The 18,648-nt window shown below is 49.4% G+C and overlaps 3 protein-coding genes across 3 annotated transcripts; 2 read left to right on the top strand and 1 right to left on the bottom strand.

Moving 5' to 3' along the window:
• LY89DRAFT_641289 (PLP-dependent transferase) lies at window positions 1–2,965 on the top strand. The gene is made up of 7 exons (XM_018211706.1): window positions 1–147; window positions 261–601; window positions 651–1,203; window positions 1,256–1,364; window positions 1,412–1,990; window positions 2,044–2,315; window positions 2,362–2,965. Exons 1-7 carry the CDS (start codon window positions 50–52, stop codon window positions 2,945–2,947), a joined length of 2,538 nt encoding a protein of 845 aa, XP_018074273.1. The 5' UTR covers window positions 1–49; the 3' UTR covers window positions 2,948–2,965.
• Window positions 2,966–3,776: 811 nt separating this feature from the next.
• LY89DRAFT_716396 (uncharacterized protein) lies at window positions 3,777–5,989 on the top strand (the record flags this gene model as incomplete). Its single annotated transcript, XM_018218263.1, has 3 exons — window positions 3,777–3,908; window positions 3,963–4,846; window positions 4,969–5,989. 3 exons carry the CDS (start codon window positions 3,777–3,779, stop codon window positions 5,987–5,989), a joined length of 2,037 nt encoding a protein of 678 aa, XP_018074272.1.
• Window positions 5,990–8,459: 2,470 nt separating this feature from the next.
• On the bottom strand, window positions 8,460–10,059 carry LY89DRAFT_695536 (uncharacterized protein; the record flags this gene model as incomplete). The annotated part of the gene is made up of 2 exons (XM_018216769.1): window positions 8,460–8,947; window positions 9,630–10,059. The coding sequence occupies 2 exons, from the start codon at window positions 10,057–10,059 to the stop codon at window positions 8,460–8,462; spliced, it is 918 nt and encodes a 305-aa protein (XP_018074271.1).
• Between the last annotated feature and the right edge of the window lie 8,589 nt (window positions 10,060–18,648).

Below are 18,648 nucleotides of genomic sequence, written 5' to 3'. Positions count from 1 at the left end.
TCCTCTGACGACAGTTGCCGAGATCGAGTGTGGAAATCAACTCTGTACCATGTTCGGTTATAACATGGATACTACAAAGCTAGATCTTCCAGTTAGTTGGGGCCACATTACTTGTGGTGGGACAGTTGCGAATCTGGAATCTACTTGGTATGTGCCTTCTCGAAATCTCATCCACTTCCGACTAACATCTTGCAGGGTGGGTATGTATGACACCATCCGGCACGACACAACATACTAATATAATACTTCAAAGCTCGCAGTCTCAAATTCTATCCATTCTCCATCTTCAAGGCTATGAAGCCTGGCGGCTTGCTCAATTTTGTCTCTGAAAACTTCCGAATCAAGACCTGCAAGGGAGAGGAAAAGCTCTTCCTTCAACTGGACAGCTGGGAACTTTCGAACTTAAGACCTCATGATATCTTGGACATCCCGGATCGCCTGGGGCGAGAATATGATATCTCTCCAACTTTCATGGCAACAGTTCTGTCGAAGTATAGCATTCAGGAGACGGGGAAGGATGTACTTACGAGAGAGTTCGACCTGAAAGATCCCCAGTATATGCTGTCAACAACTCGCCACTATTCATGGCCCAAGGGAGCTGGTGAGTTTTCATGTTTCAACTCCTGTACATTCTTCTGATAAGTTTTTAGCAATCGCAGGTATCGGCGCGTCCAATGTCATTGGTATTCCGGTTGATCCCAGTGCCCGGATTGACATCAATAAGCTGAGAGATCGTTTGCACCAGAATCTCGCAACGAAGCAATCCGTTTATGCTGTCGTGGCAATCATCGGTTCCACCGAAGAAGGATCAGTTGATGATCTGACTGGAATATTGGAGGTCCGGGACGAGTTTCAGAAGCTTGGAATGTCATTTTTGGTTCATGGAGATGCAGCCTGGGGAGGCTACTTTGCAACCATGTTGCCCACTGATATTCACATGAGTCCGGGTCGTGCCAAGCGCGGGAGCAGGGATTCGAGTTTCGTACCCAACTCAGCACTTCGTACCGAGACCCAAGAGGATCTTTTCGCTTTGAGATTTGCTGATTCAATCACTGTTGATCCTCACAAAGCAGGGTATGTGCCGTATCCTGCTGGTGGCTTGTGCTATCGTGATGAGCGAATGAGGTATCTCGTTACGTGGACTAGCCCATATCTTTCACGAGGTGCTTCGACTAGCATGGGAATCTACGGTGTTGAAGGAAGGTAAGTAGAATATATCGATGGTAGTTTTATAGAGGCTGAAACTACATCACAGCAAACCAGGCGCTGCTGCGATGTCCACTTGGCTTTCCAACACTTGCATTGGAATGGGGGTAGAAGGGTACGGAGCACTTCTTGGTGAAGTAACATTTACCTGCAGCAGGGTAAGTTCTTGTTCTGACTACGTGATTTTCTAACAGAAGCCGTTTAGTTCTCGGCAGAATGGGCAGCTATGACCTCCCCGGACATGGACTTCAAAGTCGTCCCTCTCAACATGCTTCCGTCTGAGATGGAACCTGGTTCCACACCCCAAAAGGTAGAAGCTGAGAAACAGAGAATTCGTGATACTATTCTATCCAAAACGAATGCAGAGATCGTTGCAGCGGACGCTGGCAAGCCAGAAAGCGAAAAGTCACTAACACTTCTCCGTGCTCTTGGTTCGGACTTGAACATTAACGCATTCACTCTCAATTTTCGTCTCGAATCGGGAGTTTGGAACACTGACGTCGAAGAAGCCAATTACTTGATGTCAAGAGTTATACAACGACTCTCGGTATATTCCCCGGACGACGATATATCGGCCCTCGAGTTCGTGTTAACTTCCACCGATTTCTCCAAAGAGCTCTATGGCGACTGCATGGCAAACTTCAAGACTCGCTTGGGACTAAGAGTAGATGACATTGATTTAATGGTCCTCCGCAACGTGGTCATGAGTCCATGGCCCACAGCTCAAAATTTTGTTGGGACGCTCGCTGGAATTTTCAAGAGGATCGTTGAGGAAGAAATCAAAGTGCGTCTTGGGTGCCATTCCGGAAACTTGCTGACATATTATATGTCTGCCAGAAACGTAATTCAACATCTCCTACGCGCCATCACTTACTTTTGCAAGGCAAACAGACGTTGTATATGATACACATCCCAACCTTCATGGTCGCAAACCACCGGCAACAACTTATCGTCGAGGTCGAGATTGATGTCGAGAGCAAGAAGAAATATCTCAGTTTCAAGGAGCAAAATGCATCAGAGCAAATATATCTTCTCACTCATCCAATTCAACTACCGAAAACGCTGAGTCCAGGAACCAAGTTCTCAGCCGAGATCAAAACAGATAAAGCGTAAGTTGATCCATACAAATTTTGACCTGTTGTAACAAGATTACAGCATTATCGTGCCTCATACAACAGTAACAATCAGTCAAGTGGTGAAGAGTCGACCCTTGAACTCAGCTTTTCGAGATAGCAACTACCCAAAGACGTTCACATCATTCTATCTCTTTGGGAACAAAGAAGAAGTGAACATCGACCACATGCTGCTCCTAGCACCGAACTCTCAGTTCACAGCTGAAGACGTCAAACTGGACCTCAACCGTCCACTTACCGATCAAGAGCTTGTCAATGGACCTTTACTTTATGTCCAGGATTTTCGAGAAGAGCCCAGCCAACCTTTCCCTAGCAACGCAGATCTTCAAGCCAGCAAGACATTCTGGTTCAAGCCAGGAAGAAAGATGGCAGTGAAAGTGTATCGAGACACATTTCCTGCTACTGCTAGTGGTCCAGGCTTGACGAAAGGTTACGAGAATCCCGAGAACGAGCTTGCGTCTGGATATATGACGCTTGGTGACCACGTATTCGTTGACACCGAGCACATGAACTTGGACCCGTTCAAGAAGCCAGAGAGAGTTGTTCAGTGGCAGGAGGAGTTCAATAAGATTGGAGAGAGTATGAGGTCCATTCCACACCACAAGTAAGGTAGAGGGAGGTGATGGAGATGATCGGAAGAGCAAATTGCTTGGCGGGGTTGAATTGAACGTGTGGTGCAGGTTTATCTTTACGGTATAAAAGTGTTGGCCTCCCTTAAAGGCTGAGGTAGCAGGTAATGACCTTCATTTAATACCAAGCTTGAAATCGCATTTCAATCCGAGACAATGCGATGCTTGTTGGGGCACGTAGAAGTTGGAGTAGACTTGGTATGGGTACGATACCAGTCCGTGCTGCGTGATCACTGTAAAGCTTCTGAGGCCATTCTTCAGTCAATTGCCATAATTCTTCCGTGAACTACCCGTCTTTGAAAAGGCAGATCCTGCAAGACATATGCATAGGAACGGGGTTGAGACCTAAATATAGGTGAGTGCTTTCGTACTTCTCGAGATAAGGACCCTGCACATACGGGCGGGTGCCCGCAGAATACCCCTTGATGCTGCACCGGCTAAGTACCGACATGTGTACCGAACAAATGAAAGTCCTCGACTCGTATGCGACTCATCCTTCGAAATATAGAGCACGATGATTGCAACCTTTTGCCAGTTTGGTACAACAACTTATAAGTTTGGCCACCAGATTAATTTTGTGATAGATAAAGCATGATCATACATCTCAGAATACAACGCATGTAGTACCTGATGTTTGTAATGGTTTGTAGGTGCTACTTCAATGATAAATTAGTTGCTACTCCTCGTTGCTCTAAAGAGATTCTCGCACCTTTCATGACCAGCTTGCACGTTTACGATACCTCCTACCTGGAGTCACAAACCACTATTCTTCCACCTACCAACTAACCCTCTTGCTGAAGTTTTGAGAATGTCAGCAAACACTACGATCTATTCTGGATTTTGGGTAAACCTTTCAAAAGGTCCAGTGCTCGGGTCGACTCTGACTCTCAAGAAAGACAATGCCGTCATCCTCATCGCTGCACTGGCTATCTTCATTCAAGTCCGCAATTCGCTCATCCACGAAGAAATAATAGCAAGCTAATCTCATGCACAGTTGATTGGGGTTCAATCTTTTGGCATCATCCGTCTCCTCGCACATCAAATACGTGCAACTAGGGAACCTAGAGATGGTCTATTCCACCAGCAACAAGCCACCTTGAGGAATGACGGTTCCGATATCAGTGCCACTTGGGTCTTTAGCAGGATAGCATATGCTTGGCGCTCTCGATCCCCTAAGAGCTTTCGCAAATCTGTCACACTTATCTTGATAGGGTTGCTTCATCTGATAGCGTTTGGAGCAGCGAGTGTACTAGCCTCCCATATAACAACCACAGATGAAGAGGTTCTCATAACCCGGAACCCCAATTGTGGACCTTGGAAAGTAGTGAATGAGATTGGAGCAGCAAACCAACCGGAGAACATTATCCAGAGTGCTTATGTATCAACCACCTTGCAGTCGACTGATAAATATGTTCAGAGTTGCCTGTCGGAGCCACAGTCACTTCCAGAGTGTACCATGTTCAAGCGAGAGCGGTTGCCTTGGACTTCAACAACAAATAACTCATGTCCCTTTGATGACTTGTGTCTTGGCCCAGCTTTATATTTGGATACAGGCCTGATCGACTCGCGAGACGACTTGGGGATCAATAGTCATGACTCGGATCGTGTTCAGTTGCGAAACAACTTAACTTGCGTGCCAATCACCACTGACGGATATAGCAAACAAGGCACGAGTTCATACAGTTACCAGGACGATTTTTCTTCTGGAAATATAACTTTCAATTATACGGCTCTTTTATATGGCCCTCCAGATGATAACGATTTCCTTTATGGCGTCGAGGATCTCACTTTGCAAAATGCGACTTACCTCTACACCAACTTTATGGATCTTGCCGTTCCTTCTCACGGCTCTGAAGGATTAGTTCCCTATTACTTGATGTGAGAATTTTTCCTAGCCAGCAAATTCTAGCTAAATCTGTACAGCGCCTTAACAGCAAGTGAAAGCGGAGGATTCCTTCCCATCCTCGCCTTAAACATAACAGACGCAACCACAATCCTAGCCTTCGCATCCTTCTCTTGGTTCTACACCGGCCCCAGCGACGACCTCTGGCTCCCTGCCCACAGACAAACCAACCAAGCACCACCTCCGCAGATAACCTCATTATCTACTACCCTGACAAAGAGGTCTCTGTCCTCGCCTGTCTCGAACAACAACAAATATGCAACCCCTCCTCCAAAAACAACTCTTGCACACAATTCCGCTCGATCTACTACTCATTCCCCGACTCTGAACTCGAGGAAGTACTTACAAATGACCATCAGATGCAAATTGCGAACACGATCCTGAATTCGAACGTTGGATTCGATTACCCTATGATGTCGACCGGGCTCCTCGCCTCACGCTTTGCAGATAATGGCTTCTCGTTGCCATTAGCATCCAATCAATGGATTTTGGAAGTCGAGAACTGGTTCACGATCACTCTTGCTACCTTACAGCGCCTTATGATTGAGTTTGCCACAGGACCATCATCTAGCCAGTATTCGGCATTCATAGATGTCGAACAAGCAGAGAAGGATCCGGATGTGAGGTGGATGTGTGAGAATCAGATTATCAATCGAGGCGATTATACGAATTTTCGGACGTTGAGTATTTGCTTGATCTTTGTGCTGGGGTTGCTGGTTTTTGTGGTTAATCAAAATAGAGAGGCGATTGCAGGACGCTTGGGTTGGAGGAGGAGAGGTTGGAGACAGAGGGCGTGGTGGGCTGAGGGGACGTTGCGGTTACAGAGGCGGGCATTCGAGGGCGTGGGTATTGAGTGGGAATCGGAAGATTGTGATTTAATTCCAGTCACTGAGAGCGGGAGGATGTTTAGTGCGTTGAGAATTTGTGAGGAGAAGGTTCTTTCGCCTTCCGAGAAGAAGGATACATGCGTTATTACATCGCAAGGGTCTCCAGAGCCAGAGGATACAGAGCCGGAAATTTCAAAAGCGAACGATACGATTGTGCAGGTAAAATCTATCTCGAAGTCTAGCAACGAGGGGGCGAGTGGTGGCAGCAATGGAAGGCCCCGTTCAATTTAGCTTATCGTCCTTGATAAGCGAGAACAAGCGAGGAATAGGGGCAAGACACTGCTGTACTTACCTCACGAGATTTAACTATGAGACAAACACTTCACCTCGAGTCCAGAAATAGGAGAAAGGAAACATCCGTCTAAATATTAAATTAATCTGCAATATCAAACAATTTGACAAGAGACGCATCCGTCTAAATATCAAATTAGTTCGCAATATCAAACAATTTGACAACGGTCTTCTCCCACAGACCCGCGTCATTCAATCGCCACAACCTCCTAGTTCTACTTGCCCAGAATCTCTCTAAAAACCAAAACACTTAAAAATTGTCCCAGAACAAGCAAGAACAAACATCTCGTGACGGCTCGGTACCATCTTTTGTGTACCGTCAAAGTGCGCGTGAGGAAGCTTTATATACCCTTCTCTCACTCTATAATTAACATGCTCAAATCCATTCACTCAGTCAGAACGACCAACAACCATTCAGCGCCTCAAAGAACCTTGATTTCTCACGCAAACCATATTCACTACCCAAAACCTCAACATCTGACACGTTCTCAGCGCCTGAGGCTCTTGTAACTTTCCACGTCCAGTCCACGATTATTTTGGATATAAATACTACTCATAGTATGGAAATCTGTTAGAAGAACAAACTTGACAAGAGATGCAAAGCGAGAGAATAAGGGGAGAGATGAGGTCGGGGCCGGGTATGAGTTTGCGATATTCGATTTCTATGATGGATAATCAATCGCTGTTAAACTGCTGGGGCCGACGTTAACAGCAACAAGACAAACGACAGCAAAGCAACTAATACTTAACAACAGCACAGAGACTTCTTTGGCAACAAACCCATCCATCAATCATCAAACACTGAACTAGCCATCTAAAGCTTAACGGGCCTTCACAAAGCCTTGAAACCTAATGAATGGCTCCGGGTGCCCAATTGAAGGGAATTCTCTGGTTATGAAATGTCCAGACGTTAGAAAATTTGGCAAATGCTGTTATTTATGCAGGAGTGACAATTTTCCACCTCGAATAATTCCACCCCAAAGAATCTAGAAATATTCACCAAATCCCAAACGCTCGCTCCGCCAAAGAATTTGATTCCTAACGTAACGTGAAGTCCATTCACCCCCAAACCTCAACGCCTCACGAATTTTTAACGCCTTACGATTTCACAACGTCTGACACAATCTAAGCGCCTCAGGCGCCCACAAGTCGCCACGTCCAGCGGACGGTTCTTCGAAGTATATATAGAGACGTCGAACCATACCTTGAAGCCAACCAAAGATGAAGGAACTCAAGGATGAGATCAAGATATCGATGATGACGTGTAGAGACCCCCGACATGTGATTTTGGTCGTAGACGTTTGATCGTTGGTAATTTTGAGAAAAGAAGATTCTTGGTGAGGTACATAACGAAAAGCGGCAATTAACAGACAAACGACAATAGCGTGAAGCTTAGCAGTTATTACCTACTTGACAATGAAGGCATCTATAAATAAAACTCCAACATAAAGCCCAAAATCGACTAAGACAAATAGATAGATAACAAGTTCCCACAACTCAATTCACAAAGACGGGAAAAAGACTCTCCCATTCTCGTTTCCTGAAATGCAGGTTCTTGGTCTGCATTTGCGACCGAGTTTGATACCGCCTTTTCCCTTTCCACTCTACTGTATTTATACCTCTCCTCCCCATCCCTTCAACCCTTATCCACTCCCCGCCCTCCTCTTTCCCAGCCCTTTAAATTCACCAAACACCTACCTGACTAATTCACCCCCAAATCTCGACCTCCAAGAACCTCCTCCCCTTCGTTGGAAAAGCTATAAAAGAACACTCAACCCACACCACCCTATGATCTACAACTTACCACAACCATACTTCTTCCACACGAGGGTGCGCCAGATACCACCGTCGAAGGACCTTGTGCCCTTTTTCTTTAGATGGATGTCTTTTTTCCCCCCCACTGCCCGTCACGGAATGTAAGCACTGATGAATTGTGGGGGAGTTGACAACGATATAGAAAAGTATGTATGAATGACAGTAATAAAACCTTGACAGCAACATACCCATGAGATACTACTCTGCGAATGTAAAGCATGCACTTTTCCAAGTCAGAGATGATTTGAGGGACAAAGAGATTTGTGTAACTTTCTAAGCGAGCCAGAATGAGGGGAAAGGGGGTGATGGCGAGACACTGAAAGTTTGTGACGGCTTATAGTGCAGTATGTTGCTCCGGACTCAACAAAACTTGACTTGAATACTTCTTGAGAATACAAAGAAGGTTCGTCTCAATCCATCAGACTTTGATTTCTAGAAAGTCCGAGGCAATCCCCCAAGATTCTTCACATCTGCTATAATCTATCTCTACCACATCTACATCTCTCACCTCCCGTCCTATCTACACCTCACCTCACCTCACCCTCTCTTCCGTCCCCACCCACCACCCTCTCTTCCATCCCCACCTACCACCCTCTCAAACCCCCCTCTCCAACCTAAACTCAAAATCCCCAAGCCCCCCCACCCCAACATCAACCCTAAACACCGCCCCCGCCGCCCCGCCCTCCCCATCATCCGCCGTCGTAACAACCAACTCCCTCCCCACAAAACACGGACACGTAATCGCACTCGTCGGGAACCTGACCTCGCCCCTCACCACTCCCTTTCCCTCTACATCGACAATCTTCAACACCTTGCCCTCGCCATAGATCGCCTGCCACAAATTGCCCTGCTCATCGACCTTGAATCCATCCGGGTCGCCTGTTCCCTGGTGTTTGTACCACACGCGCTCGTTGGTTAGCGCGCCGGTGGAGGAGGAGTAGTCGAAGGCGAAGATGGTTTTTTCGGTGCTGTGCACGAAGTAGGCGGTTGTTTGGGAGGGCGACCAGCCGATGCTGTTGGGGATCGTGAGGGAGGGGCGGATGGGGTGGCGGGTGAGGTCGCGGTTGAAGCGGAAGAGTGCTCCTTTGTTTGTTTGTTAGTTTCTTATTTTTCTTGCTTGTATTTTTTGTTCTCTTCTTGCAGAGCTGGGAAGAGAAGTAGGGACTATGAGGGGGTTTCTTGAAGCGTTAATCGCGGTTGTGAAGAGAAAGAATGCACTGTACGAGGCAGTATCTCGGTATTTGTCCATGGATCAAGGACTTCCTTGCTTCCTCGCATCCATCCCTCGTTCTAGACGACCTTCTTTCTTCAGCCCAATGCCCAACCTCAGCGTCTAGCAAAAGAAAGACAGACAGACATCTTCACGTGACGCTACGTACGAGAGTAGGTATCAAAATACCCTGCTCCACTCCATTTCATAATTCCTTTTGCCAGCCAAGGAAACAAATAACTCAGACACCCGTTTTAGTCCCCTATCGCGCAATTAAAATTCCCTTCCTTCCCTGTTTCTCGTCTCGGTCCACTCGGCATCATTCGAGACAAATCCTCCAGGAAAAAGAAAAAAGGCGCATCAAATCGGAGAAAAAGGAAGATGTCATCTCAAACTCATGACTCGGAGATAGAAGGCAGAAACAATGAGACCCCCAAAAAACAACAACAACGGCTAAACCCCAGCGTTTATTCGGCCGCTGCCCAAAGAAATTATTAGACTCTCACTCCTCTTCCCCTTCCTAAAAAAGATAAAATAAGATAAAATAAAACATACCCTCAGCCTGAGGCTCCCCAACATGAAAATCATTCATCGTACCCACCCAAAACCGGCCCTGCGGATCCACCGCCCCATCATTACTCCTCAACCGATCATCCTTCTCCTCACTCTCATAGAACCTCTTCAACAACTCGTACGTCCCCGACTCTCTATCCAGGACAAAAATCCCATTCTTGCCTCCCACCAAGATCTTCTTCGCCGGGTCCACGCCCTCGATATCGGCCGTGACGCCGACGGGCATATCGAGCTGCAGCGTCTTGAGGGACGAGGGACCCGTGGTCAGAGAGACGGTGTGCAGGCGTTTCTTGATGATGTCGACGAAGCGGAGGGTGTTGGTCGCGGCTTCGTAGTAGGGGCCTTCGCCTAGGCTGCAGGAGATGGGGAGCCATGGGTCGGTGACGGTCCAGGTTTGGTAGTCTGGTGCCATTGTGGTTGGTTTGGGGGGAGAGGGAGAGAAGAAGAAGGAGAGAAGCCAGCGCCACCACGATGCGAGGGAGTTGGTGTTTGTGCTGGCATTTTGACGGCCTTCGTCGTTGTCGTCTTTGTGGTGGGGTTGAGAGGCCATAGTATAGTGGGGGATCGAATCGGAATGACGTGTGAGGTTAAAGTTTAGAGAAAGAGTGGGAATTGAGCGCGCCGCGGAAACGGGAGCTAAGAAGGAAGATATTTCGACGCGCGCAACAACTTCAATGAACAGGTAGCGAGCGAGAGACGAGAATCTTGTAAGGAGTATACAAACAGAAACGGACAATGATGACACGTAAGGAACGGAATATAGGAGAGATTCCAACTATGAGATGCGGCTCAGAGTACCCTTAAGAGGGGCTCGGCTGGCTGTACCTGGAAAATATATTGAACGAGAGACATCTGTTTTCCGGCCAGCGGGCCTCACATCCGGTTTATCTCGTCGTTCCGGAATCAGACCTCTTTGCAGACATTTTGCAAGATATATGGTACCTGATGTTTGTCCTGGGAGCAGTTGGTACTGTGGCTTTATTCTCTGGGTGGTGCGGCGGATATTGTGCCCGTACAGGCTGTATGAATGTGCGGCTCCGATATGAAAGCTCAATGCCATTCGGCCCCTCCTTCAGTATCACTCCTTTCATGCGAGACTGTCGCCATTGGTGCCAATTGAGTTCTTCGGCTCGAGCTGGGAGGCTCCTCGGCCTTTTCGGCTTCCTTTTTGAGAGTTCACGAATTCTGTTTTGACCACCTCCTCATGCTTTAACAAACTTTTGCAGCCCGACCAACGGCAATTTCCCACGATTACGGGAACATTTTCATGCGCCTAACTTGGACAAAGGAAATCGACTGTCATGCACATATGAAATATCAAGACTTCTCTCGGGCACCAAAGAAGTAAATACGTCGCTCGTACGCTGAACGCATGCTTGGCATCTGTATGCGTCACTATCAAGGTTTTTCTTCATCCCTCTTTTCTGCAAGTAACTTTCATGCACCAGGTCGGAATTGACTTTGAATGATGAAGCATAGAGTTTTGCAAAAGTGTCGCCATCATCAAATTTAGATGGCTTCCCCGCCGGCAACGGATCGCTGCTAAAATATGAACGAGGAGTTCCCTTGTTTAGTCGTGGAATCAGAGTTCTCTATAGCTCTGGAGGCGCAAATTGACAACGGTTACCAGGATCCTGCAACGAAAAAAGCTGCTGATCCGTGCTTCCTCAAGCCGTGCTAAACTTAGAGGTGATGAAACTGGTTAAGACGAGAAGAAGGTTTCTCACCCTGAAGGAATGGCTTACGCAGTATGATCAAGAAAGGGAAAAAAGGGTGTAGCGTTCACCTCCTCGCAGAACAGCTGCGAGCCAGCTTTGCCTGCATCTTGGATGGATGAATGTTCCTGCAGCCCTGAGATCAACGCTCTTCCCGCGAGGCTGACTAGTTGCTTCCAAGTCGCTCTTCCGGATCACACTGCAGACGACCCACCACACCGCCTGAGGTGCTTGCTTGTTTGCTGACCGACAATTCAATCTCTCGAAGTCGAATCCACCGAGCTGTCTAAGTGTCACTTTGGTCCAAATAACTTCCCTGACCGCTCAGCTGTGCGTCGAACAATCCAGGATCTGCTCACCGCATTTCGATCTCCGCACTGGCTACTTGACAACAGACCTCTTGTTGTCTCAAGGATCGTGTCGAGATGGCACGTGCATTTGAAGAATCACCTGCTTAAGCGCGCCAGCGCCAGCGCCATCTCATCACATCACGTCAGTCACCCACTGCAATGTGCGCAAGAACGCCTTAGCACGACTCTCGAAACAACCAGGTTCGGGATGGGTTGTGTGCCGACCGCTGTCCGGCATTCGCAGTTTGACATGGACATCGACATGGGCGGTGGTGACAGCCCCTTCATGCGGGTGCCGATTTCAGATATTATCTTGTCACACGTGACATGACGGGGGAGGCTGGTCTGGGGGCTGAAGAAACATGCCTTGCTGGGACGCGCACTGATGTTCTTCGGGACTTGAGGGGGCATTGTCAGCATTTTCGTGTTTCCTTGAAGGACTTTGGGGAGGGAGATGCAGGTCTGTCCATGGCTCGTGGGTTGCTTGTTGTGTGACGCTCGGGACGGGAGGTTGTGTCAGCACACAGCACAGCACACAGCACAGGAGGCGGCGGGAACTCGGATATTTGCTTCTTCGTTTCGCAACGGCTGGTAGGTGCAGGTGCAGGTGCAGGTGCAGATTGAGGTGGAAAGTGAGAAGTGGTGGCTCGGCTCCTTCTGTTGCACTGGATTTTGCTAAATGAAGATTATTCTTACCGGTGAAAGTTCGATCAGTCGGCCAGACTGGGCTTGATCAACGCTCGTAGGGTAAGTAGGTAGTTAGTTAGTTTAGAGCTAAGTAGGAAGAAAGACGAATATCACACGGCTGTTGAAGCAGGTACGGTACATCCAGTCTAAGTGAGTTCCACAGGCAGCGGCTTGGTCCCGGCTCTCGAGCCTCTGGCAGGGACATGGTTGTCGCCATATCTGCAAACTTTGTTTTCGTACTGTACCATAATTATCTTTCATACCCCCAGCGCCAGCCTCTTCTTCCAGCCTCCTGTCCCGCAGGTTGAAGGTGAGGGAGGTTTGCTTTTGGAGGGCATGACTTGGAAACCGCCAGCAGCCGTTTCCGGCATGCCACATGATTACAATTACATGCGCTCATCCCTTAATCGAGCGAGTCTCATGCGGGACTTGCTGGTGCGGGGATGCGAACGTGGGATGGGCGTGGGAGACCAATGGAGAACGTGCATCTCTTTCGTCCCATCTCTCTGTCTTCGTTGCCTCGTTCTCGCTGGTGGGAATCCTGGACGCTTCACTGCCGATTGGGATGGTTCGCACTGCCCGCCCGCCTCGTGTACCCTGCCGTGCAACAACGTCTTCGCGATGCTACGCTGTCTGGGCTGGCAGCCTGGCAAGAGGAGGCTGGCAAGCTGACTTGCTTGCTTGCTTGCTTGCCCGTTGCTGCGATGAAGATCCTTATGAGAGGATGATGCGCTTTTCACCTTGCTTGCATTGACCAAAGCGCTCGGACAGGCACTCTTTGATCTCCAACACGCAGAGGTCCAGCGCAGCTTGAAGCCCGACTCTGAACGATTCGACTCGGTAGCATGACGTCGCACAACGGAGACATGTAAGTAGAGAAGGCTGGTCCGAGTGACATCGACTCGAGTACGAGCCGTGTTGTGAGAAACACCCGCTCAGGCGTATCGTGTTCTCCAAAGATGATGTTCCATCTCCCAATCTCTCATCTCATCTCATCTCACAGGCCGGGACTGGGCCAGCTCAAGCGAGGCTCTTCCGAGGGATCAATCGCGGCCATACACCACCGCGGCAAGGTCCCGCTCGCTTCTCTGCAATCTGCAATCTGTAATCTGCAGTCTTTCATCTTCCCTTGAGAATGTGTAAAGTCAAGTTGCGCCAAGCACTAGGTCCGTTGTTTGAGAAAAGTGAACGGCGCTCGGGAATGACGATCCTGGCCGGAGCGAAGGGCAGCCTTCGATGCCCGCTAACGTAAGATGGCCGTACAGTATTTCCAGCAGCTTGGATGAGCTACGAAGGTACAGTACCCAGCTTCCTTCCGAACGCCCTAGTCAATTAGCTTTGCCTCTCTTGGCTTTTTCTTCTCTCTCTGCCTGAAGGCCTGAAGAAAACTCTTCAACGACGAACGAGCTGATAAGCTCGGAAGATTCGGGTGAGGGAACGACGAAGGAGCCACGCCTTTCCTTCATCTCACTCGTCCACCTTGCATTTGCACCGTTGCGGCCGGGCTGGGATGGGATGGCTAAATTTATGAGAGACTCACAGACCCGAATGAAGGGAAGTTGATCCTACTTCCAAGCGCGCCGCGCAACAGGGTGCTGCGTAAGGTTATAAGAGCCGCATTATAGCGTCGAAAGAAGAAGGACGCGAGAAAAGGAAAGGTAATTCCAATTAAATGTGCTGCCGCCGGTCATCATCCTGAGTGGATCAGTGCATACCATCAGCATCGAGCCGAATATCAGTGCTGCAAGCAGTCGCTATGCGGCGTGGTTCGTTTAAGTTGTGGGAGCAACGAGTAAGGGCTCTGCGGAGATGTCTGCATGCAGCTCGTGAAGCCTTAAAAAGCTCTTGATGTGGAGAAGGGAGACGAGGTGAGGCGAGGTGAGGCGAAGAAGTAAAAACCCGTCTTTCTCTCCCTCGCCTAAAAAGGAAAGTCCAACATGCATCCATAAAGTCAACATCCAAAAGAAGCGATTGTAAGTCGAGGCAGGTAAAGTCTCAAGGAGGATTTTCTCGGCTTGTTCCTTCCTCCCCGTTGCTTCCCTACGAGTACTGTGGGTAGCTGCAGATGGAAGCTACTCTGTAGCTTGTTGCCGGATCTGATCTACCCTGAGTAGGGATATTTCCCTTTTGTCAATGATCTTCATCGCACTCTTTGCCCAGCATGGACAGCCTCACTTTTCGTTTCTCCCTTTCCAGAGCAGAATTCGACTGACATCTCGAAATTCATCGTCATCTTCCTCAATTGAGGCGCGTGTCTCATACGACCCAACTCATTGCTTCGCGAGGCGATTTCTTCCTCTCTTCCGGCACCAGCGGATTCCCAGAGACCGGTTACCCGTTGCCGTTCATGTTACTCAATCCTGATCCCATCGCGGGGAGCATTTCCGATTCCGCGGGTTCGTTCTAGGGCAAAGTGCCTCCTGGGCCGAGGGAAGAACATCACCAATCACTGTCGTCGTCCGAGTACAGTTTGAACCCAGATGGCGCAGATAATCACCGACGTGAGACACCGCCACGTCCGCCATCGTGCTTTGGGAGCACTTGACTCTCCATGCTCCCGTATGCCATGCCGTAACGGCGCAACACCGGCCAGAGAACGCCTTGGTTGATGTTCTGTCTTCCAACTGTTCGAGGCTTGAAGCTCACAAACGTTCCGGACCGCCGACCGTCACCTTCCTCCACAAGCTAACCTATCTATCACATCCTGTCATATTATATCACAATTGTCGGTGTTTCATCCTTGCTCCAGCGCTGTTTGGTTCGAGTTCAAGGACCATTATTTCTAGTAGTCGTTGATCTGCATCTCGTCACGATCTTCATCTCGGACAATTCTCAGGTTCCTAGATGAGGAAACTAGAAATAGAGTGCTTCATATTGGGAACAATGCAAACTGCATCCAGCAGCGTAAGTCGAGGCGAGGCAAATCCCAGGATGTTAGGATGAGGGTTAGGGATGGTTACACCCGGAACTTCACGCCCTTGATCAGCACCAACTCTCCAAGCGAGGACCAAACTACCTACCTAGGTACCGCACCCATCACCATAGCCATCATGTGATGTGATGTGATGTGATGTGATCTACAGCATCAGGTACATTTGGGCCGCTATGCGCATCACATATGCACAAAGATGGTATTGGTGGAAGACATCCCGAAAGATTCTTCAGCGGCACGGCGCGCGGGGTGTAACATGTCGAAAAACCGATCATGGTCAAAGCCCTCAGATGCTAGTGAGTGAGAGTGTGATATCACGACGGCAGCATCACCGAAGGATCAGCTGGACCGTGAGGACGTCGACGTCAAATCATGATCCTTTCACAAATCCTTCCACAAATCCTTCCAATTGATCTCGATCTTTCTGGACGTCTGGTGGCTGCGACGAGGGTTATCCTCGCGCCTGTTGATCCGGAGCAGCGACACGGAACAGGAAGGCTTACATACGCTGCCGGACTGCTGGAAATCCAAATCGGGGCACCCTCCAGGATATCAAACGTATCAGTGCGCGCATACGGAGCTACTGCAGCTCATCTTGCTGCCGCTCACCGGTGCTCTGGACAGCTTACGAATAGTGGGTGGATATGTACAGAATAAGGGGTGGATCAAGCCAGAGCACGAGCATCGAATGTAGATGCCAGACATGGGTTGAACGGCGGCGGGCTCGATGCTTATTCGGAATCGCTTCACAGCAACTTGAACGAGCAAGCCATCTCGCAACAAGGCCTGACGCAGAGCAAGGAAATCAGACACGGCGGCATCTGGTAGAAGCAATAGGCGCGAGCGACGGTATACTATGCTATGCTATGCACTGACGACGAGTTGGGAGCACAGAAGATGCAGCCGCAAAAGAGGAAGATAATAGGTACGGCAGAGAGAGGTGCGAGAAAGCTTCCTCGTGAACAAGGGCTTTCCGACATCATTCTGCATTTGTTCCTGTGATTTCCCCTGGAGGGGTCTCCTCTTTATGGCACTTTGCATGGATTTAACCTGGGGTTCTCGTGGACTGCCAGGATGCGGCAAGTTCGACTCTGGACGATGCGTCTGACAAACCTTGTCGGTGGGAGTTGTTGAAAAGTCGACAAGGGACCTTGAGAGGCCAAGGGAAGAAGCTGGCTGTTGAACAGGGCTGGAAATTGTAGAAGTCTCGGTTGCACTCGGATGCAGCTCCCAACCCCAACCAGAGGAAAAAAGAAGCCCTTTCCGAAGCTTTGTTTCTTCCGCCGCGGACGACTACGACGACAATGATGATGTCCAAGCCAATCTCGTGCCACACCATGCCATGGGTTACGAACATGCTTTCATCGATCCCCTGTCAGCACGACCTCGGGGAAGGGCCAAAGAACAAAAGAACCATCCGTGATCACGATCGCCATTGGCCATGACGCTGAACCTTGGACTGCGGACTGTTGAAATCAGAGTTCCTTAGGGCACCGTCGTACTGTACTGAGGTTCGTGAACCCCATGGACGTTTATGGAGCCCTGGACTCGTTACTATTGAATTGTAAGTAAGTCATGGGACCAGAAGTTGATGGTCGATCAAGATTAGCTTTGGCAAAGAACACTTTCGTAATGCAACTACACTGCGCATCGCAGCAAGCCATTCATTCCCTCTTTCCTTCCTTAGACTCTGTTCCTGGCTCTTCATTTGGTAGGCAGGACGCCAGCGGGCAACTTTGGCGACGACGGTACCAAACAACGCGAGGTTCTTCCTGCAGGCTGCGGATAAACTACTGCACCACGATACTGCACGAGTCAAATCAGAATCCGCCCGTCGCGCACAATCTAGTAGTAACCTTAGTATGTATGGTATGGATGGTGTGCTCCTGCAGGGCATGCATGGCAGCAACGTGAACTCGGGAACAACCACCACCAGCACCGAGCAACACCACCGCCACCAACCCAGTCTACTGTAGTATTAGTATGATTTAGTGTATCGTAGGACTCGACCAGCCTAGCACAGCCGGCGGTACATCCGCTCCACTGTATTTACCAGTTGCAAACCAGGGATTTAGGGAACTGAATCAGTAATGAACCACTGGGCATTTACTTCGGTAGGGGAGGGAGTTGCCGTGAGACGCGTCTAACTCCAGAACATTCATCGCAAGGTGCGCCAGGCCAGACCACGGCCAGCGACCGCTTGCAGATGAAGATGCAGATAGGGACTCGACGGGGAAGCACAAGATGACTGGAACCATAATTAGGGTTAAAGGCTACAGACCGCATGCCCAAGATTCGGTAGGTAAGTTTACTCTCTTCTGCCTTTCCTTGCCTATCCCCCCCCCTCCCCGATCCGGAGCTTTACTTCGTTTCTCTCAACCTAAATAATCGTCATCCTCTTGGAGCGTAGTGGCAGCACGATTCACCACCCAACGCAAGCACTGAAGACTTAACCACAAAAGGCACACACACACCTTTGCGACTTCCGAGCTTCTTCTTCTTTTGCTGCATCGCAAAGTTTGCCTGCGAAATGCAGTGCGCACAAACAATGTCCACCTTAATTATTAGTTCTTTTGCTGGCGCTGGGCTGAGGTGGAACTGTGCTGAGCTGCTGCTACTGCTTATCATCGTTCGGCGTTCGTTGTTCGTTCTCCTGAACCGTTGCTGAGAAACTAGCCTCCTCGTGGCTTCTAAGCCCTACACGCAACGCAACGCAACGCGTCGCCTTCTGAGTCCAGCGAACTCTAACCGTTCTGCTAACACGAACACGAATGGACGCAGCAGAGAGAAAGTGTGAGGTCACGAGGGAACTACAGCATGGAGATGCGCTCTCTCAGCAGTGCCATGCACCGCTATACGGGACTGTATGTGCTGCACACCGCTCAGCATGCGTATATCCATCTATTTGAGTGCGTCCGAGGCAGCGGCGTGTACTATTATTATAGAGATGGCTGGCATCCCATGAGGATGCAATGCACTGTACTGCAGCCTGCAAGAAGGATGGGTCTTCTGCGGTCACTGGACCGTGTGTAGCGAGTGGGAGACCTCGGGAAGCTGTCAATGATGCGCCATCATGATTATTTGTTTAATGGCAGTTCAGACTTAGGTCCTTCACACCACGGCCACCACTCACATCATCATCGATACAGTACCTCTCGCGATTTTCTGTCATCCCCGGCCAGGCCAGACAAAGCCAAGCCAGGCACCGTCCATTCGCCACGCGGTGGAAGCCGGCTCTTCTTCACTGACCGATTGACTGGGCTGTCGTCTCCTGCCGTGGATGCGGAGCCCAACCAGCCTGAGCCCACTCCACGGAT

The sequence above is a fragment of the Mollisia scopiformis genome (assembly GCF_001500285.1).
Source record: "Mollisia scopiformis unplaced genomic scaffold LY89scaffold_7, whole genome shotgun sequence".
NCBI lineage: Eukaryota > Fungi > Ascomycota > Leotiomycetes > Helotiales > Mollisiaceae > Mollisia > Mollisia scopiformis.
Note: the sequence above shows the minus strand (reverse complement) of the source record. Positions and strands in the feature narration are given on the sequence as shown.

Bases quoted from the DNA above. Each gene is read 5' to 3' on its own strand.
- LY89DRAFT_641289 (XM_018211706.1), top strand. From the start codon at position 50: ATGTTCGGTTATAACATGGATACTACAAAGCTAGATCTTCCAGTTAGT. The intron at 148-260 runs GTATGTGCCTTC...CAAAGCTCGCAG, and splicing joins GCGAATCTGGAATCTACTTG to TCTCAAATTCTATCCATTCT. The intron at 1,365-1,411 runs GTAAGTTCTTGT...GAAGCCGTTTAG, and splicing joins TAACATTTACCTGCAGCAGG to TTCTCGGCAGAATGGGCAGC.